The sequence below is a fragment of the Sabethes cyaneus genome, chromosome 3 (genome assembly GCF_943734655.1).
Source record: "Sabethes cyaneus chromosome 3, idSabCyanKW18_F2, whole genome shotgun sequence".
In the NCBI taxonomy this organism is placed as follows: domain Eukaryota; kingdom Metazoa; phylum Arthropoda; class Insecta; order Diptera; family Culicidae; genus Sabethes; species Sabethes cyaneus.
This window is the reverse complement of record NC_071355.1, coordinates 155901734-155924149: the sequence shown is the minus strand read 5'-3', so window position 1 is coordinate 155924149 and position 22416 is coordinate 155901734. Positions and strand designations below refer to the sequence as shown.

The window sequence follows — 22416 nt, the reverse complement described above, 5'->3', positions numbered from 1 at the left end:
GCCATGACGGTGACGGGGGCCAACAGGCCCAGAGGGTCGAATAGGCTGGCGATTTGGGATAATATGACGCATTTTTGTGGGCCGAAAGCTCTTGGCAGGTTGATAAGAGAACAGGAACTCATCGCTGCACGGCTGTCAGTGGATTCCGAGGGTCTTTACAGTGTCGTATTCGTGGAGCTCGATAAGGATCCTTACTTCGAGATCGGCTTCAAGAACGCTTTGTAAAGCTGAGGAGTGATTTGATGCCCATTTGTGGTAATGGAAACCCCCGGTAGCCAGCAATTCGGAAAGTCGTTGTCGTAAGCGTTGTGCCTTCTCAGGGGAATCTGCGTTGGTCAAAACGTCATCGACGTAAATTCCCAGCGCAGCTTTCTGGTACGTGTCAGGATCTGCCTCTGCAATTTGGCTCAATAATTGCTGGATGCATTTTGTAGCCAAGTATGACGCTGGTTTTGTACCGTAAGTGACGGTTTCAAGTGTATGTCTACACTGTATACTCATCGAATGGATCCTCTACCTTCCATCGCCATAGTATCCGCTGATACTCTCGATCCGATGCAGAAATTTTCATCAAAGGGTACATCTGCTTGATATCCCCAGTGAGGGCGATTGCCGGAATGCGAAAACGCAGGAGAATGTTTATTAACAAATCTTGCAGCACCGGTCCGGTCATCAAAACGTCATTCGAAGATTTCCCGCTTGCTGTTTTTGACGAAGCGTCGAACACAACACGACACTTTGTCTGGAGCTGGACTTCTTCCGGACGCAGTGATGTGGGAGGTATACTGCGCCTTTGGGTGATGTGATTTTAGCCAAACTCATATGTCCGGCCTAAACGTTCTCGCAAGAACGTGTGATTCAGTTTTCATCGTGGGCGATCCATTTAATTTTCGCTCTACGTATCCGAATCGCTTGCCGGCAATGTCACGAGATGCACTCAAGGGAGCTGGGGCTCTCACGGAATGGAAGGCGAACTTCGAAACAGACTGATTCATCACGAAATAATTAAGCACGCACTGGAAGTTGATGTTGAATTGATGGTCTCGTAGCGGCCCGAAACCACCCAGACAAGTCTTGTATTCTGCAGAATCGGGAAACGACCATTTGCATCCAAATTTATACGTCCTGGCTCAAGCAGGTCGAGAAACGGTTGTAATCCTAGTGAAAGGCTAATTGTCCCAAGATGATGAAATTGCGGGTCGGCCAAATAAACCGAATCAGGAATTGGCCAGTCGCTGATGCCCAGCGGCCGCAGCGGAAGATCAGCCGAAATTCGGTCCAAAATTGCACATGGAATGGTTGGATACCTGATTAGAGTGATAAATTGGAGCACCTTGAAGCCACGGGGACCGACATCCCCATGTTGGCATGCGAGCTAGTTGCTGATATTCCTTGGAAATCCAAATCGATTGGTGATTTTTCTATACACAGACGGTCGCAGAGGTCCTTTCTAATGAAACTCAAATTCGAAGCATAATCGAGTACCGAGCGGATTGCGTGGCGACGGCCGTATTCTTCGAAGACATCGACTGTGGCTGTCAGTAACAGCACATTAGACCCATCCAGATGGCTGGCCAAGTTGAGGACGAGATAAGTGCTTGAGATGCAGCCGGAGATGTGCGATTAATTGCCGTCGATAACGAACTATTACACGGCTGGAACGCTTGATGGAGAAGTGTATGATGCATTTGATTGCACTTTCTGCATGATCCAGCCTTGCATGGTTCGCCGCTGTGATGCTTCAGACAGTTTCGGCATAGCTTGAGCCTAGAAATCATCGAACAACGGTCAGTTAGGCTAGTGTAAAAGAACTTACCGCATTGATATGGCTGATGACCGGCTTTTGAACATATGCCACATACAGATGGTGACGGTGATATGTCAGTAGCTACGAGAGAGGACGTTGATCTGTACGGATACCGTGGCGATGGCGGTTTAGCTGGGATCGATGTACATATTGTGCTCCCGAATAGGTTTTCGAACGGTTGAGATTATTGTAGAGCACCGCATCGATTCTTTATAAATTTCGACAGGGCGGCGACGGTGATGTTGGGCTTGTTCATATCCATTGTTTTTTGGCGCCACAATTCTTATGTTTGCTGGTCGAGCTTTTCGTAGATGATGTGGAGCAGCCAAATATCGTGTCCTTCACATTGGTTGAAGTACAGTTAAAGTCCGAATTACTTCATTTGACACATCATGGAGGGAACGTAACCCGGCCGGGGACGGTGATGTCCATGCAGGTTGACTGAAAAAACGTGTGATGTGTAAATTTGCAATTTCGCGGGGCTTATTGTGCTCGGACGCAGCGACGGATTTTGATGAACTGAGCCACAGAAGTATGATCTCTTGCCATTCTAAATAATTCCCACTGAAGATAGGGAGGTCCATTCTTGGAAGCCTGAAATCCGGCAGCGGGGTTCAGGGTGTATTGTAGGAGATGCTGGGATGCCCAGGGATGATGAGGCCCCTGCATTTCCTGATAAAGCTCGTAGAAGCTGCGCAACGTGCAACAACAAGCACGAAGATTTCGATGAAGCTAGTATTTCCGCCATTTTGCTGAAAAGCGTATCCTCGTGTTCGGTGGGTAACACACCCAGTCGTCTCTGCAATTTCACTAACCCCTTTTTCAGCGATATGTACTCCTCCTTAAAGGTCATCTGATGATTCATTGCCTCGTCGTAAGCAGCATCAGTGCCGACGGTGTTTAGGATCTTTTGATGAATGGCACAAGTTGGAGCATTTTAAGCAGAATAAAACGAATTTTGAACCGGATTTTGTTGTTATTTTGAACAATTAAGTAAATGATAAAATTTAGTAAAACCTAATATAAAAATAAAGGTTTCATTACCAAAATTAGAATTTGGTTCGCAATGTGGTAAGCCAAATTTTTTACTTGATTTCTCGATATTACGTAAAGTGTTCGGTGTTATACCATTTTAATGTATTTTCAACCAACGGTTTATGCCGATTGAATGTTTGTTAGTAAGATGGCACGAAATATTTTCGGGAAGATAAAGAACATCAGGGTTTGGTATCGTGGTTGACGTTAACTAGATGTACAACTTCGTAGAACAGAATAAATTAGGATTTATTATGCTAAAACATTTCTCGTGGGAGTTATGCATTGGAATTAAAGCCACAAAAATATGCTTGCTGCAATTTCGTTTGACATGGTAAAAACGAGACATAGGAGCAGCAGCAGGGATCCGATTCCTTCGCTGTTTCATCATCAGACAGTAATACTGCAGAAATGCAGCGGAGTGGCGAAAGCCGGCAAAGTATGATAACGAACAGTCTGGAAAAAGAAATATTCAACTTTTATAACATCTTATCGACGTCCTTTTACTGACCAAATGATTGGTTGGGAAACTCCTTGGAAAACTTTTTCCTCTAGTCTCTGCGTTCGTCGTGTAGTTTTCGTTGCGGTTAGTGACGTTTCAAGATTTTGCTTCGTTTCGGTTGGCATACTTGAGAGTGATCTTGAAATTGGAAATTTATTAACGGTAGACTGCATGCTTCGGCAATGCTTGTTAGTTGGGCTTCAGCCTAATTGCCCTCTCGACGGAAAAAACTCGTTTGCGTATGGTTCGAAGTGTACACGTTTAATGCAGTTGTTTGTTTTTATGGACCTTGTTTATACATAGCTCTAATTCACACGCACAGTAGTCCTAATTATTGATTAGGTATTGTACATGCAATGAATAATTCGAACATATTCTACATTTTGCAATATGGCACACTGGCATCAAATGTTGTGTGCTTAAAAATGTTTATACTCGAGCCACGAAAAGCTAGAGATAACGTGTGTATAAACCGAAACTTGAAGTGGGTTCTGCATAGAATTAATCTAATTGAAACTCATTTTTATTCATATCGGCGTCTTGTTTCTCCAGCTCAGTAGTGTAATTTTCAACGAAGTTTATCGTTGGCTGCTTGAATTTTCTCTGATTTCATAACACAGCCATATTTACATTAAACACGTATGTTGAGCTACATGCGTGCGTATGCTGGATTAGTATTAGCTACAAGTTGAAATTCGAGGAAACGTGATGAAATTAAAAGGTTTTAAAGAATCAGTATAAAGAGTATGGTTATGTAGACAATTTGTTTATGGAAATTTAATTATATACTGAATGAAAGCACATACAGAGATTATTCTCAAACAAAACAGAACAGAATTTCTTTGGCCAAGGGAATGACATTCCAGTAGTCATAAATAAGTTTGCGACATTGGCGACTGAAAAATAGATTCAATTTGATTCATAAGCGAATGGAGGCAAAGGTCCGACCTTCGAAGTTCTTTCCAATTGTTATTAGATGGAAAGAAGCATAACGCTAAAATGTATTTGTAAACTACCGATATCGGTAACTAATTTTTGGAAATAATTTTACAACTACAACATTATCTGTTACAGATTATTTCGTTTGACTGAATCGTACGCCGCCTTAAAGTCCACGAACAAATGGTGAGTCTGCAAGTTGTATTCCAGGAACTTGTCTAGTAACAGATATTAGAATTCGATTACTATTAATTAGTAATATATTGCTATTTTAACTGCCTTGGGTTTTGATCAGGAAAAAATTGATCGCATCTGGTTCGGCTAAATTTTGAATCAATTTTGTCCACATCATGTTACAATTACCTCTATTAATTTTCAATCGATTCATCAGCTATAAATTTTTGAAGCGGATGAATTAAAAAAAAATGTAATAACTAAAATCACGAATTTAAATATTTTATCATTGTTTTCGGTTATAAATCACATACTTTGGTAGTAAAAATAATCACGGTAGATGATAATTTACGATGATAAAAATATTCCCATAATCGGCTATAGTCACATTACCTTCAATGGCGTTATTATAAGCGACTCGTTTGACTAACAGAAGCGAAAGCAAAAAAATCCTTACCTCAGGAAAGTGACTACCTAATTAACGACTTTTTTCATTAAATGACTCTACATCAGTCAAGTTGTTCAAATTGTTGACCATCCGGTTGGCACACCAGAAAAAAAAGTTGTGCCATTTATCAGACTCAGAAGGGGGAGAAAAATCTCTCCACTTTCTGCCCATCGCCAGTTCAGACAAGCGTTGATAATCTCTCAACAGACGGCCATCCAACCTGCTGGACGATAATGATAACCATCATAATGATGACAACGGTATGCAGAGTCACGAGCCTCACTGGCAAAAGGGCAAGCAAGAACGACAACGACGCGCACTGTGGTGACGGTGGCACGGAGGCGGCAATGATGACAACGACGACGACAGGGACACGACAATCAGTCACAATAGACAGCTGCGTCGTTTTTCCTTGCTGAGGGCGTTTTTCATTTACCTGTATGCAGCGCGTGCGGCAAAAACCGCGCGACTTTCGACTTTCCCAGCGACCGCACGACTGAGAGTGAAAGTAGGGCAAAAGGATCCCGCAAAATGGCTTGGGAAGTCTTCTGTAATGAAAGATTCATTGTCCACCGCCCTGAAATCGTTTGCTGTGAACCTGTACCTACAAATGCTGTAAAGGGAAAGTGGTCGCTTGAGCAAGCAAAATACTGAGTTTCAGTAAGTGAGAAAGAAATGAGCAAAAATTGACTTTTTTGTTTGAGAATGATATCCTCGTAAATTAAAATTTATGATTTTGTGTGCGATGACTGGTTCTTTCCTTAAGTGTGGTTTTGCCAGCGTGATGAATTTTGAATCGTATTATTTTTCAAAAAGAATAGAGAATTTGTGTTCCACGCTTTGATTATATTTTGTTGAAGTAATTTATACTTTGAAGGTATTTGTAACAAATTATTTATACAAAAAGATCTGTTGGCATTCATCTATCGATTTCATGCCCTTTTACCGAATTAGTTCATTACATTGCCACTGACTATTAATTTTGTGTTGTTTGCACGTAGGGCAATGGATGGTATTTTCGGCCTGCTTCTAATTACCTACTGTACCTTGTTTGTTTTCGTGTTACCTGAACCTGAAGAACCAATTTATCACCACGGAACGAATGTGTGATTATGGTAGAGTTATAGTGTAAGAATTAGTGATAGTGTCGCCCCATAGGATGTGGAGAACAGAAAAAGAAGAAGGTTGAAGAATTGGTGCAGTACCCTGTGTAAATGTAAACTTGTCTTGCTGTAGTAGAAGTTCCGGTGCTTCGTCGAATCGAACGTGGTGTAGCACCATTCTAGCGAGCATACAACGCATAAATCATTGCAACTGATCTCCCTTTTGTTGCAACGTAATTTGTTGACAGTTTTAATTACAATTATTGAATCATAAATTCCAATATCAACATTGTTTACTCTTATCCAGGCAAACAATTCATTGATTGTGCATATAAATCTGAGCTTTGTTATTATTGTTAATTAGTGATGTTCTATGATAGGAATTCTTCTTCTTCTTCTTCTTCAGCAGCATAGAGCCGGGGTGGCTCGTGCTGTTTCAAGCACTCGTCTCCATTCAACTCGGTCTTGGGCCACTCGTCGCCAATTTCCTAGTCGTCTCAGAAGTCGCAAATCGCTTTCGACCTGGTCGAGCCATCGTGCACGTTGGGCCCCCCTGTTCCTGGTGCCGGTGGGGTTGTTGAAGAGGACCGTTTTCGTCGCACTGTCGTCCGGCATCCTTACGACGTGTCCGGCCCACCGTAGCCTGCTAACTTTCGCTAGATGTACGATGGGAGTCTCCCCAAGCAGTGCCTGTAGCTCGTGATTCATACGCCTCCGCCACTCTCCGCTTTCAGTTTGTACTCCGCCAAATATCGTCCGCAGCACTTTCCGCTCAAACACGGCAAGGGCGCGTATGTCCTCCGTAAGCAGCGTCACGGCTTCAAGTCCATAAAGAACTACCGGTCTAATAATGGTTTTGTACATTGTTAGCTTCGTGCGGCGGCGTATGCTTCCTGATCGTAGCGTTTTACGAAGGGCAAAGTAGGCCCGATTTCCCGCTTGGATGCGCCGCTGGATCTCCTTACTAGTGTTGTTGTCCGCGGTCACCAGCGATCCCAAATACACGAACTCTTCTACCACTTCTAGTTCGTCGCCGTCAACGGTTACCGTCCGTGGGAGGCGCGCATTTGTTTCCTTTGAGCCTCTTCCTTTCATGTATTTGGTCTTCGACGCATTTATTTTTAGCCCAATTCTACTAGACTCCGCTTTCAGTCTGGCGTAGATTGCCTCCGCCGTCGCAAAGTTCCTGGCTATGATATCGAAGTCATCTGCAAAGCCTAGAAGTTGGCTACTCTTGGTAAAAATCGTGCCTCTCGTTTCAATGCCCGCTCGTCGGATCACCCCCTCAAGAGCGATGTTGAACAGCATGCAGGATAGACCGTCACCTTGTCTCAACCCTCGTCGCGTCTCAAAGGGACTCGAGAGTGTCCCAGAGATGCGTACGAAACACATCACTCGATCCAATGTAGCTCTGATCAGTCGCGTCAGTTTGTCCGGAAAACCGTATTCGTGCATTATCTGCCATAGCTTGTCTCGATCGACTGTATCGTATGCTGCTTTGAAATCGATAAAGATGTGATGCGTGGGCACGTTGTACTCCCGACATTTCTGCAAGATCTGTCGGATAGTAAATATTTGGTCCGTAGTTGCGCGAGCCCCCATGAAACCCGCCTGATAATTCCCTACGAAACCTTGTGCTATCGGTGACAGCCGGCGTAACAGGATCTGGGAGAGTACCTTGTAGGCGGCGTTTACCAACGTAATACCACGATAGTTGCAGCAGTCTAGCCGATCACCCTTTTTGTAGATGGGACAAACCACTCCTTCCATCCATTCCTCCGGTAGCTTTTCCTCCTCCCAAATCCTCGAAATAACCCAGTGTAGAGCCTTTGCTAGCGTTTCCCCGCCATGTTTATAAAGCTCTGCCGGTAGGCGGTCCTTCCCAGCGGCTTTATTGGTCTTCAGCAACCTGATTTCTCGTTTGACTTCTTGGAGATCAGGTGCTAGGACATCACTATCTTCCATGGGCGCTCCTAGGTCAATTTCCGTTCCGCCTCCTTCAGCGACTTCGCCATTGAGGTGTTCATCGAAGAACTGCTTCCACCTGTCGACCACCTCGCGCTCGTTTGTAATTAGATTCCCTCCCTCGTCCCTACACATGTCAGGTTTCGGTGTGTAGCCCTTCCGAGTTTGGTTCACCTTCTCATAAAACTTGCGCGTGTCATTAGCTCGGAATAGTTGTTCTAATTCTTCACGATCTCTGTCCTCCTTTTGGCGCTTTTTTCTCCTCAGGATCGTGGTCAACTGGTTCCTAGCTCGTCGGTACTTGGCCAGGTTCTCTCTAGTGGCAATACTTAGATAATTTTTCCAAGCGTTTTTTTTCTCCTCCACCGCTTGTTGGCATTCCCCATCAAACCAATCATTTTGTGTACTCCGAGGCTCAATACCTAGTGCCGCGGTAGCGGCCTCTCCGATGGCCGAGCGTATTCTGCCCCAACCGTCTTCGAGGTTTGAAGCACCTAACTCTTCGGAAGAAGGCAGTGCCTCATTCAGTACTCGCGCGTAGTTCTCGGCAGCTTGTGGGTTATCTAGCTGCCTGATGTTCAGCCGAGGAGGGCGGCTTTGACGTGTCCGGTATACGGTGGACAGCTTTGAGCGCACATGTACTGCTACTAGGTAATGGTCAGAATCGATATCCGCACCCCGACGGGAGCGTACGTTCGTGATGTTAGAGAAGAACCGGCCCTCTATGAGAACGTGGTCAATTTGGTTCATTGTACGTTGGTTAGGTGATCTCCAGGTGGCTTTGTGGATATCCTTGCGCGGGAAAAAGGTACTTCGGATCACCAGGCCTCGGGAAGCTGCGAAGTTTATACATCGTTGGCCGTTATCGTTTGTGTCGGTGTGCAGGCTATGGGGTCCTACCACCGGTCTATACATTTCTTCCCTACCGACCTGGGCGTTCATATCCCCGATGACGATCTTGATGTCCCGTGACGAGCAGCTGTCGTACGTAGCCTCCAGCCTCGCGTAGAACGCTTCTTTCTCATCGTCGGGTCTACCTTCGTGCGGGCAGTGCACGTTAATGATGCTATAATTGAAGAAACGGCCCTTTATCCTCAATACACACATTCTCTCGTTGATCGCCTTCCAATCTATCACGCGATCCTGCATTCCGCCCAGCACTACAAAGCCCGTTCCCAGTTCGTTGGTAGCGCCACCACTCTGGTAAAACTGGGCCTTTCCGCCACGTATCTTCCATACCTTCTCTCCTTTGCGACAGATTTCCTGCAGAGCTACGATGCCGAGTTTGCGGGGTTCCAGCTGTTCAATCAGCACCCGCTCGCAACCTGCGAAATTTAGCGATCTGCAGTTCCAAGTCCCGAGTCTCCATTCGTCGTCCTTATTTCGTCGCCTAGGTCGATGCCGAATATTCCGCTCCGAATATGCTTGAATGTTGTTAGTTTGTGTTGTTTAGGTGTGTAGCCGTACTGGGGCAACACAACCGAGTCTCGTGATGGGGCTGCCATCTTATAGTGCCGAGACTCACTACCTCCTTCCCGGTTAGTATACGACCTTAGTTTCCACCGGGGTTGGTTACCCGATCTCCGCTAAGGTTGCTCGTATTCCGGCTGGTACCACGAGGAGGTCGGGATCGGAGTTGCTGGATAAGAGGCTAACGACCACTATGGGGTCTATATTCCGCATTATCTAGCCGTTTACCAACCAATGATAGGAATGTATACAGAGATTCATGGCCAGTTTTACTTCGAATGAAGAGGATATTAAGCAAAGACTCTTGCGAATGGGACATAAAATTATTCGCTCAAGAAGTCAAACTTCGATAGGGTGTTCTTTGTTTAATTATGTTTAAGTTTTATAGTTTTTAGTCATCATAATCGATGCTGAGATTACCTATTTTTTACGTAAGTAATACAAAGCTCTTTCGTTTGATATTAACTTTATTTATTCTTGATTTTCAAACCTTAAGGTGATGAAAATTGACAGTCCTAGTTTCAATTCATTCAATCATCTGTATGATTGCAAGTCGCATCTGCTGACATCGTCAAAAAAAGCATAGCATTTTTTACGGTTGAAGCTTGTAGATCTTATAGGCCCTCGTGTGGCTTTAACAGAGGAAGCAGACACTTCTGTAGACATTCCTTGAGGTAGATCTGCTCGTTTACATTCCTGGTAATCACGAACGGTAGATTCACCATTTATTTATAGACTTCAAGGCGGCGTACGATTCAGTTAAACGAAATGAGCTGTGGTGGGTTGTGCTTGAACATGGTTTCCCAATAAAACTGATTAGGCTGGTACGTGCTAGCCTTGATGGTTCTAAATCAAGTGTGAGACATCGGACTCGTTTGTGACGTTCAATGGTTTGGAGCAAAGGGGACGGTTATTGAATTTGTTGTTCAACATTGCATTCGAAGATGCTATTCGAAGGAGAGGTGTGCAGAGAAGCGGTACCATCATGACGAAATCTCATATGCTTCTAGGGTTCGTGGACCACATCGATATCATTGGTGTTAACCGTAGAGCTGTGGAAGAAGCGTACATGCATCTCAAGGAGGAAGCTGCGAGGATAGGGCTTATCATAAATTCTACCAAAACAAAGTATATGGTGGCTGGAAGAGATCGTGGTAGCGGAACTGCGATGGTGATAGATAGAGATAGTTTTGAAGTGATCGACGAATTTGCTTACCTTGGCACATTACTAACATGTGACAGCGATGAGAGCCGTTAAGTAAAAAGGCGGGTAGCGGCTGCCAACAGGGCCTCCTACGGATTACATAGTCAGCTGAGGTCCCGTAGCCTAGAATTCCTTACAAAATTCGCGCTCTATAACACGCTTGTTCGCCTCTACGACCACGAAGCGTGGATGTTGAAAGAAAGCGACCGACGAGCTCTTGGCGTTTTCGAGCGTAAGATCTTGCGATAAATTCTTGGCGGCATATTAAACGAAAAAGTATGCTTCAGGCGCATGAATCATGAAATATACCAAGTATAAAAAGATGCGGATATTGTGAAGCGATTAAAATATGGCACGCTACGATGGGCTGGCCACGTAGCAAGGATGCCGGATGAGAGACCAGCGAAAACAATGGTCTCTGGACCATGGGGCGACTGGAGAGTGGCAGCCCAAGACCGAGTAATGTGGAGAGGGCTCCTGAATTCGCCATGGATTCGAAAAGCGGATTGTCGCCGAAAAGGTAAAGTAAAGTAAGTAAGTCACGAACGGCGCACTCCGTTTGCCACTTAAACAGATCGCTTGCCAAATTATGTATTTCTTGGCAAACTTTGAAATTTTCTGCTTCCTGACTTCCTCCAGAACATCAAACTCGTGCTGGGCGGTGAAGGAAGCTGCCTTGACGTAAGTCTCATAAACCATGATGAGGCAATGAGGCTTCGGTAGCATCTGGGTATACAGTTTCCGGGTTTGTAATTTTCCCACCGTATTTTGCCGTTCGTCACGATTTGGAGCCTTCTGAATTTTGTACGTATTCAGTCCCTCCCGGTCCTTCACTCTCTGAAAGAAAGATTTGGACAGATCCAACTTTTTGACCACATCCCTGACCGAAGCATTGGGATTCCACTTTCAACGCTTTCACGACACGCTTGTGATCCTGATCACTAATAGAACATCCATTCTGATCGTATTTCTCCTTTTGTTCGATGCTCAGAGATTCGTAGTAACGCTTAATCCCACGACTTATCGTTGACTGCACGATCCCGAGTTGTTTTCCGATGTCCCGATGCACAATGGGCAAAAACGAGGCTCGTAATCCCAAGAATTAGAAGCCGCTGGTTTGGAATCTTACAAGATACCTATTTCTATGTAAAAAAAATGCAGGAGATCGATTGGTGATGGTTTCATCCTGCGCAGACTTCGGGAAGTGGTCCATTTTGCTCTATTTTCTCCAAAAATCATGATAAAAGCTAATTAAACAGTATAAAAGCTTATTTGCCGCCCATGAAACGAACTCAAATAGCTTCAAAATGTTGTCAAAACATCAGAAGAATCAAATCCCATCCATTCCATACTGTGCGAAATGCAGGTATAGTCCATTTTGCCCAATTCACCCCTAAAAATATAGTAATACTTAATTAAAACTATTAAAAGTAATTCAAAGACAGAGGAATAATGTCAAATAGCACCAGTACATTCGAAAGACATCAGGAGAGTTGATTGTCATCGATTTAGTACCGTGATGAATTCACAATCGGTTCGTTTTGCCTGATTCACGTTCACGTTCATTTGCTATTGCGTAAAAAATCGTAATTTTTCAACGACGGTGTGTTTGGAGAAGTTTCAATAAAATACAGCGCATCTTTTCAAATTATCAAGGTGATCTTATATTCATCTATCAGGGTGATACAAACTTTTGTAATGGCCATATTCGGGATTCCGTTGGCTCCGGTGCATTGCTCATCTTTAGGAATTTAGCGATCTCAATGAGTTCCTCGTTCGTAATCATTACTTACTCCCCGACCTCTAAGCCGCCGTCGCTCACGTTACTTTGGATGTTCGGCTGGGAGGCCGACCATCCTACGTTATGGTTTGAGATACTGGAACGTTGGCCGTGGGACGACTCAGCCAGGGCCTTGGCTCGTGGCGCGGAAAGAGGCCCTCGATGATCCGCTCCAGCGGGCGCCTTCACGCCCTTGGTTAGGTATTGATATCTAGATTGTATAAATGCGTGATACATAATTATTAATGCTTTGGATGGTCGAAACTAGGAAACCTTCCATACTATTGTGCACACTGAGGTGCTGTTCCGTTGCAACGAGTTCATATGATTTACTCGTTCAGCTTTGAATCTAATACCAAACCGAGATGTTAAAAACTTTCAACTTTCTCTATCGTTGTCGGTTAGTGCAATCGATCATTATGTGGCGTTATGGTACAGCGTGGCAAGTGCACTATCATACGTTTCGTCTTAGATAAGAAAATTTTTGTTAACAAATTCTTGGAGCTTAATCAGATCAACCTCCATCCGATGAATTATGTTTTCCGGGTTTGGACCCTCGTACAATAGTGTCGTTAGCAAATAATCGGGGTTTTTCGTGTAGATTAGGTCTAGGTAAATCATTTACGTAGAGAAGGAATAACAACGACCCAAGGTATTTGGTCTTCGACGCATTTACTTTTAATCCCCTTAATTTGCGCTTAACAGCATCGTTGCCCGCATTTCGATCACAGACCATCTCCTTAACGAAGTCCCCTGCGAGAATGGGTCCGACAATCCACCCGAGATTCTCACACAACACAGGATCCCTTTCATCGCAGCCGTGATAAGTCTAATAAGCCTAGCCGTTTTCATCCAGAATTTTCCATAGCTCTTGTCGGTTTACACTATCATATTCGGCTTTGAAATCAATGAACAGGTGATGCGTGCGGACTCGGAATTTGCGACAATTCTGGAGCATCTACCGCTGGGTAGATTTGGTCCGTTGTAGACCGATCCTCTATGAAGCCAGCCTAACAACTTGCCATGAATCTGTTGGCTATTGGCACCAGTTGTTAGGAGATGACTTCGGAACGCACTTTGTAGGCGGCATTCAGGATAGAGATCGCTCGGTAGTTCTCAAAATCCAGTTTATCGCCTTTCTTGTAGTCCTTTCACTTCTCAGGTAGTCGTTTCGTACCCCAAATCTTGCCAATTAATTGATGCAAACAGCTGGTCAACTTATCCGGACCCATTTTAATACGTTTCACTTCAATGCCATCCTTTTCTGCCGCTTTGTTGTTTTTCTGACGCTGAATGGCTTCTTTAGCTTCGTTTATCGATGGGGGTGGCACATAGGGTAAGTTAACCTTAGTGGACCCTTTACCTATAATGGACCTCGGGTACAGTTTCGGCGTTTATTAGCTTGTGCTTCTTATTTCCGAGGATATAGGGTAAATTAACCATTAGTGGACTATTTAGTGTTTGAATGGCTTTCTCCCATGAATTATTTTGAGCTGGCAACGCCAAACCCGCAACAGATGGCACTTACAATACGAGTAACTTTCGATTAACGCTAAAAAATATCAATTTATGTTGCAAATCTTTATATTTTCCACATTTTTTAAAACAAATTAGAATGTCCGTTTTCCTTTTACGGACCTTTTGGTTTACAATAGGATAGCGACCGGGTTCATTATAGGAATTCTAGTGCATTTTGCATAACGAGGGTCCACTAATAGCGACATATTTTGCATTGTTAACCGTATAATGGGCCCTCACTTGTTGAAAATGTCGATTTTAAGACATTAATCATCAAATACGGCTAAAATTTTGTAATCTGAACTGTGTGGCATGTTTAGTACTTTCTGTTTAATGTCATATATCCTCGGAAATAAGAAGTACAAGCTCATAAACTCCGAAACTGTACCCGAGGTCCATTATAGGTAAAGGGTCCATTATAGGTTAACTTACCCTATGGAATGAAACAGAAAGTACTAAACATACCACACTGTTCAGCTTATAAAATTTTAGCTGAATTTAATGATTAAGGCCTTAAAATCGACATTTTCAACAAGCGTGGGTTCATTTTATAATTAACAATGCGAAATGTCGCCATTAGAGGACCATCTTCATGCAAAATACACTAGAATTCCTATAATGGACCCGGCCGCTATCCTATTGTAAACCACAAGGTCCATAAAAGGAAAACGGACATTCCAATCTGTTTTAAAAAATGTGTTAAATATAGAGATTTGCAACACAAATTGATATTATTTTAAGCTTTAGCGAAAATTACTCGTACTGTAAGTGCCATCGGTTGCATGTTTAGCGTTACCAGTTTAAAATAATTCGTGGAAGAAACTACTCAAGCACTAACTGGTCCACTAATGGCTTTGAATGTTAAGCTATACATGAAAATTAAGTATTATTTAATCTTAACCTTAACCAAAGGGCTATATCGATTATACATACATAAATGGTCGGTGCTAAATCAGACGGAACCAAGTCGTAAAATAAAAAAATAAAGGTTAATGACAGCAAACGACCGAGAATTTCCTAAGCTACATTTTACTCCAATCAGATTACATAAATGTTGCAAACAGTCAGAGATATGAAACAATTTCGAACGATTGATAGCTTCAAACTACACAGAATAGCAAATTTTGCCTTCATTTTTCTCTAAATCAAATTTTTGTCACTTGGTTCGGTCTGACTTAACACCGACCAAATCTAGTTTTAATATTATAGTTTGCTTTTAAAAAACAGTTTTATTGTCGTTATAAACGTTTCAAATAATCTTCCTATCTCACCGACTTAAGTAACAAATCAAAACACTTTAAATAATATTATTTTGTGTAATACCAATGGCATGGCCTAAATTATTATCAAACTTTTTTTCAGTTATGCTTTGTGCTGGCACAAACGAACACTGGTGCCACGAAACACTTACGTTGGAACGGTATACATAGATTCTAGAGTGCTGCCTGATTTTCCTGAACTGAAACCAAGGGTAATAGTCTCGTTAAAATCCTTTCTAGCCAAAGCACCGTTCCCTACTTGGCAAACGGAGCGGATGGTCGCAATGGCGGCAGCGATAGGAGTGGAAGAACTGCCATGGAATTTTATACAATGCACCGGCTGGAGACGATTGTTTCTGGTAAGAAGGCAAACAAATTTCTTATGCATACGCTCTTCTGCATTTGTATAATTATTTATTCGACGAAAACAATAGCGCTTTCAAAGCCTTTAGAAAATTGTTTGTCTGTTGATGGGATTTCACCTGAATGTTATTGTCAGAACAGATTATTTATGACCATACTTGATTTTCTACCTGACCTTCTTACCCGAACACCAAGGCAACTGGCCGGTAATATTCGTGAATACGGCTCATACATTTTGGAATGTCATAATGGTAAACTTGAAGAATGCTGGCTATTGCAAGGGAAATGTGCAACCAATCAACAGCTCAGACAAATTAATTAGGCCTGTTTGGTTTATTCGATGCCAAGACTAAGCAGTGCATGGATAGGTCAATTAGTTTGGAGCGCTACTTAAACGCTTTCCTTCTGGTTTGTGGTTATGTACCAATGTGGTTATGTATGGGCATGAAACGATGATGATCACTGTTTATCAATAGGGCATTTTCCAGCATAATAGCTGCTAAGTACTTACTGTACAATCGTATCGTTCCATCAGTCTCCCCTCGAGGATTCTTTGCTACACACTTGTAGGTGCCGTAATCGCTCTGCTGAATGTTGAAGATGTTCAGTCGCATGTGTGTCTTATACACTGGCGTCCCTACCATTGATTCCGTCCTGTTGAATAGGATGAATGAAAAAAATATGAATTGACGAAGAGGATAAGTTTATTAAATTTGTCGTGGTATAAGTGGAAGGATTTTCTGACTTGGAAATAAAACAACCTTGCGTCCCCATAAAAACACAAAAGAGGTTTTTTGATGCATCATATTCTAACCTGTATTTCCGAGAATCGTGAATCATGTGGCCGTCTTCCCGGGTCCAGTAGTTGAGAGACGTCGGGTGCGCCTCGGTAAAGCATTCCAGAGTAACGTTGAAATAGAGAGGTACTCCTACCAGCTGATGCGGTATCCAGAGCATCGGTGGAACTGCGAATGTACAGACAGAAGCAAAAATCCTATTAGTACTGATGACAGATGGAAATGTGCATCAGTTTGCTTGCTGTCGATTGATCGGGACTGAAATCGGGTTACAAATAAAGTCACGTGCATTAAATTCATCACATTCATATTTTGGCATGTACGGCTTGATATCAATGAAATGTCGAAAGTCGTATCATCAATTTGTTTAGACTGCTACCGTGTTGCGATTACTGCTGCAGTAGGAACCGGCTGCTGTTGATTTCGGTAACACGAATTCATTAATATGCTTTGGAGGCTTCGTGACAAAGTTTGTTAGTAATCAATTTTGCAAACAATTGAATTGTTCTACGAAAGAATATAACTGCAGGTAGTGCGACCAGCACGGTGCAAACCTAGTCTACCGATCCAATTCGGTGTCAATGACTAAGCAAACTTAATAAGAGACAAAACGACAGCATGAAGCTCCGGATGGTGAAATAAGCCATACTGAACGACGTGTAACATTTGTTGTGTAAAGATGAATTTTTAATGCGGTTCACGTATTTTATTACTTCCGAGACCGGGAGATATAGTCATCTTTTCAGTCTGTCGGGAGACAGCGACTGTAAGGATCTGTGACATTCAGTCTAGCGTTGAACTTGACTTCTTTTTGCTGGGAAAGTTCTCTGCAGCAGTGGAGAAAGGGAGAAGGCTTTCGCTGGCCAGACATGTGAAAATGTACGTTTGGGTGCTGTTAAATTGGTATGAATAATGTTGCTCGTTAATCTTCATCGTAGAAATACTCCTCTGCTTTTTGTAGAAAGAAATGCGGTTTAAAATATACGATAAAAATGTTGTTGAACATTGTACAACATTTGCTCATTTTCTATTGTAACATCATTAAAACTGTGGGCTCAAAACAATTTCAATAACAATTATAGCAAAGGTTAAAACACTTTTTACCATTCGTGTTAAAACATTGTCGTCTCGAAATCTATATGTGCATGATTGTTGCAAAACCCGTTGGGTTGAATCTTTCTTGCCACTTGACTGGAGTAAGGTTCCAATATCTGTAAATGATGCCCTACTTCACTGGAAACAAGCAAGCACCCCGGGTGACAATGTTTTCTACGCCAACCGTAGTTGTTCAGCCAATGTATCATGTGTCAAGGTGTGCTGTTTGGCGCTGGAACACAAAACGATCATGTTCAATAATGTGCGCAATTTTGTCCACCATGAGCTAGCAGATGTGTATATATTGCAAAGCATAGGTAGATGTTAGGTAGCACCCATAACACCCACCCTTCCGAGTCAAGCGTCATGTGAATTTAAAATATGTTTTATAGCCTGCCGTGACCTGACTGTTAAATACGATGCAACCGCCACTGGTAATGGTCTGATGGTTACACTCGACTGTGTAAATGAACCGCGGGGTGTTTTCGTTAAGATTTTATTATTGGAGAACGTATTTAGCGACAAGAAATTGTAAGGTAATGGCTCTGTGTTCTTTTTGGTATATTCCGACCAAGGATGGTTCGATCACTTTGACTCAATTTTGATTCATTTGACAGTACCGTCTCAACCGAGCAAAATTTGTTGAAATGAAGTATTGGACATTTGTGGAACTAGTTATTATCTACAATTTTGCTGAACAAAGTTTTGCTGTATCTTTTGTAGTTACGGTTCTACAATGCTAGTACCTCTTTAGTAACTAAATGAACGTTCATTTAGTCACTAAAGAGTTACTAGCATTGTAGCGCTTTAACTATAAAAGATACAGCAAAACTTCTTTCAGCAAAATTATTTATAATAACCAATTTTACAAATGTCTCATACATCACTTTGTCAAATTTGGCTCGGCTGAGGCGGTACTCTCTAATGAATCAAAATTCAGTTAAAGTGATCGAACCATCCCTGATTCCGACTACAAGAATATCACAACCAGCAAAGCCAGTTTGTAAAAGCAAAGTTTCTTTGATTGTAATTATATTTATTTTGCTTGAATAATGCTTGCTGTTCAAAAACCATTATGGCCAAAAATCAGAATTGAACGACTAAGGCATTTTAACCCTCTAACGGTAAGGCCGTCTGTAGACGGCATTCGCTTTTGAGCTCCAGAATCACATATGTAATTTATTTTGAATTGGCAATATGAAAAATGTGTTCAGAAGAGATTTCTTGACATTTTGATATTAATATCAGAACATTTTGACCATGCATTCAAAAGTTATTGTATTTCAAAAACAAAAATTGAGGAAAATTCCGAGAAAAATTATTGCGCGAATAGGGAATATCTTTGCTTTTGAAAAAAGGACATCTAGAAATATCTGGATAAAGCGTTAGACATGGGGAAATAAAAAGAGAAATTAGACTTTTTTTGACCTGGCGCTCCTCCAGACAATTTGGTTATATTTGGTCTTTAACGCGCCTAGTCCTCTTAGACTGCGCTTCGTCTGCGGTAGATTGCCTCCGTTGTCGCAAAATTTCTGTTTATGATATTAAAGTCATCTGTAAAGCCTAGGATGGCTACCCTAGATGAAAATCGTGCCTCATTTCGATACTCGCTCGTCGGGTTACTCCCTCAAGAGCGATGTTGAACAGCATGCCGGATAAGCCGTAACTTTGTCCCAATCCTCGCCGCGTCTCGAGAGAGTCCCCGAAATGCACATGAAACACATCACTCGGTCCAATGTAGCTCTGACCAGCCTCGTCAGTTTTTTCGGAAAACCGTGTTCATGCATTATCTGTCATAACTGGTCTCGATCGACTGTATCGTATGCTGTTTTGAAACCAATAAAGATGTGATGCGTGGGCACTTGTATTCCTGATATTTCTGCAAGATCTGTCGGATTGTAAAATTATGGTCCGTAGTTGCGCGAGTCCCCATGAAGCCTGCCTGGTAATTTGCGACGAAACCATGTGCTATCGGTGACAGCCGGTGTAACAAGATTTGGGAGAGTTCCTTGTAGGCGGTATTTACCAGCGTTCTGCCGCGTTAGTTGCAGCACTCGAGACGATTACCTTTTTTGTAGATGGGACAAACAATCCTTCCATCCATTACGCCGGTAACTCCTCCGTTTCCCAAATATTGGAAGTAATCCAGTGTAGAGCCATTGCCAGCGTTTCTCGGCCACATTTATAAAGCTCTGCCAGTTGACGATCCTTACCAGCGGCTTTGTTGGTCTTCAGAAACCCGATTTCTCGTTTGACTTCTTGCAGATCAGGTGCTGGGACATTACTATCTTTCTTGGGTATTCCTAGGTTAGATTCCTTTCCGCCTCTTTCTGCGACTTCGCCATTCTGGTGTTCATTGAAGAGCTGTAATATCGCAACTACAAAGCTATTGACATTCGTTTGGTTTTTGCGCGAAAAAATAAGGAGGGAAATATTTTTGAAAACATATAGGTACACTGAATTTTTTTCCGGTTTTCAATTTCCAATGGTGAAAATTTCTGGAGGGGACATGGTCCGTCAGAACCCCCCCCCCCCCCCTTTAACTATGCCAATGCTCGAGAGAGCCGCTCTATTTGCAGGCTAAAACGGTCGTAAACGGTTTATTTTTTGTCTTCGAATTTAAAAATGTAGGATGCAATTTTAGTTTAAAAAACGCTATTTAATCCACCTTGTAGTGAAAGAAAGTTATTTGAGATAATGATCGACTTGTCTTTGAAACATAATTTAACTGTTAATTAATGCTGTGTTGATACATATCATAGGTTCATATCACTTTTACTGACAGATAATACATGGAAAGAATTATAATACCTTTCATTTGGTATGTTTTGAATTAAAAATAAAGACTGACAAACGAGGATTTTTGGAGCATCCTTAACTCAGAAAGGAGTACTCCAAACGCCACATAAAAAAATACGGATCAAAAATTTTCTGAAAAGGAATACATTTACAAAATTTGAGCAAAATCGGAAGACTTTTTAATATTGATACTTCCTTTTTTCATGAAATTGCTGAGTAAATACAATTAAGTCCCACCTGGGCAGTCAATTATTTTTCACAGTTTGCATATCATTTTTTCCAGTTCTTCTAATATAGACTTAGCGAAGGTGAGAGTCGAACTCACATTTCCCAATCTTTAGTTGAGCGTGTTGTTTAACCAATTACACCACTAAGCCGTCTGTACTCTGTGGTCTTACATCAAGGTTTTATTATGACGCATGCCTGATTCTATCATTCATTCGCATATTTATCCAGCGCGAATATATTTTTGTTGACTGTATTTGTTGCAACTGCACAGATTGATAGACATATAGCAATTCGGTTTGTGCTTAGCAACAATCAGTCGGTAACCGTCCGTGCCAGCGATTACATGTAGTGTGAGGATCCACTAGTGGTGTAATTGGTTAAACAACACGCTCAACTAGAGATTGGGAGATGTGTGTTCGACTCTCACCTTCGCTAAGTCTATATTTTTGGCCTAATATCAAGAATTTTCAATTTGCCTGAATCTACATTTCTCGCATTAAGCATTTATTCTTCCCCAACAGAAAAGTAAAGCCGACTGCTATACGTCGTTAGAAAACACCAAAATAATAGTATTACTGTTTGGTGAATGACAGAGGGAGTATCATGTATACCGAGAGGTCCACTCATCTTTTCCAGACAAGTCGAATTCAAATGAGTTCTAATTGAATCGAGACTGACACGCCTAACAAACAGACACTGATAGAGCATGCAATATGGAACTGAAACACGAATATTTCTGGCTAATAGTTACTAAGTTTCTAAGTTTCTTTCTCTAAGGACAAACAAGTTGCGGTGATGACGTATGCATTTCAAAAATAAACAAAATACGGACCGCGATTAAAAGAACTTCTTTGGGAAATGGCGTATGTAGTCAAACTAAAATCGTAACAAATTTTTAGTTACTCTCCGACGTTTCGCTTTTTATTTTTAAAGCTTTTTCAAGGAAGATGAAAAGCACTACAAAAGGTTTCCTTAAATGCTACTTTTATTAAGCCTTCTACAACAATAGCTTTGATGTCTTGTCGGTCGGCCTGATGGCAGTTAGCCGGAACCTTAGTCATGACCGATGAAACAATGAAAATGTTCTATTGTTTGCAGCTGGGGGACACCGGAAGGGTTGACGGTATTCAGTACAATGATTATCTTTAACCAGTACATCTCCTCCATTGATCTTTTGGCACATTGGACCGAGGCCGAGGCGGCCAAAAAACCACGTTCTTCAGGCGGTAACTTCCAGCATGCACTTCATACTGCATATATCCCCGTTCACCATAAGCCCCGAAAGAAAGAACAGCAGCTTGAACATTCGCTTCTCGCTGATCGTCAGTTACAGAAGGACATTCTTTGGGAACTTTCTGTGGGAGATATATTTGACGCCATCGCTTACCTTCTTGGCGGGGCGTAATGTCTGAAGTTTTTGGATCGTCTTAGTAGAATACGATACCTGAAATTCTACTATCTATGTTTATTCACGACAGATACGTATTTCGCCTACGACTTCAGCAGGCTTCATCAGTGTCTGTTTTCGAAGTTACTGTACTCAATGCTTTGACAGTCGTTGGCATCTAACATCAAGTAGGTCTCGTCATCCTTCGCCGTAAAGATGTTTTTCACTAGCACCTTCAGCCTTCAGCCAGCCTGGACTGATGCACCCACTTAAGAATGTCCATTTTGGCGAGGTACTTTTTCACTGTTTAGTTCCGACCTCCCCAAGGCGCGGAAGGCTGAGGGCACCTTGCTCTTGGTGTCCCTTTTCAGCTTCTACTGCACTTAACCATTCTCTAGAAGGGAGAGGATGTTGTATGTGCCGGATCGGCTATATCCGCGGACACGAAGTGCCTCACGATATCCAACTTCTTCACTCCGGGTTGCACCTGGCAGTACGAACAAAGCATCGGGTGTAGTTGCTTGTCTGTTTTCGTAGCAACTG

General features: G+C 42.4%; 1 protein-coding gene across 1 annotated transcript in view; it reads right to left on the bottom strand.

Moving 5' to 3' along the window:
- Positions 1-22416, bottom strand: part of LOC128739168 (lachesin-like) — a 152628-nt gene that overhangs the window by 22242 nt on the left and 107970 nt on the right. The window contains exons 6-7 of the mRNA XM_053834597.1: positions 16382-16532; positions 16079-16221 (exon numbers count right to left, since the gene is read on the bottom strand). Of these exons, the coding sequence (XP_053690572.1) occupies positions 16079-16221; positions 16382-16532 (294 nt within the window). The remainder of the gene's footprint in view (positions 1-16078; positions 16222-16381; positions 16533-22416) is intronic.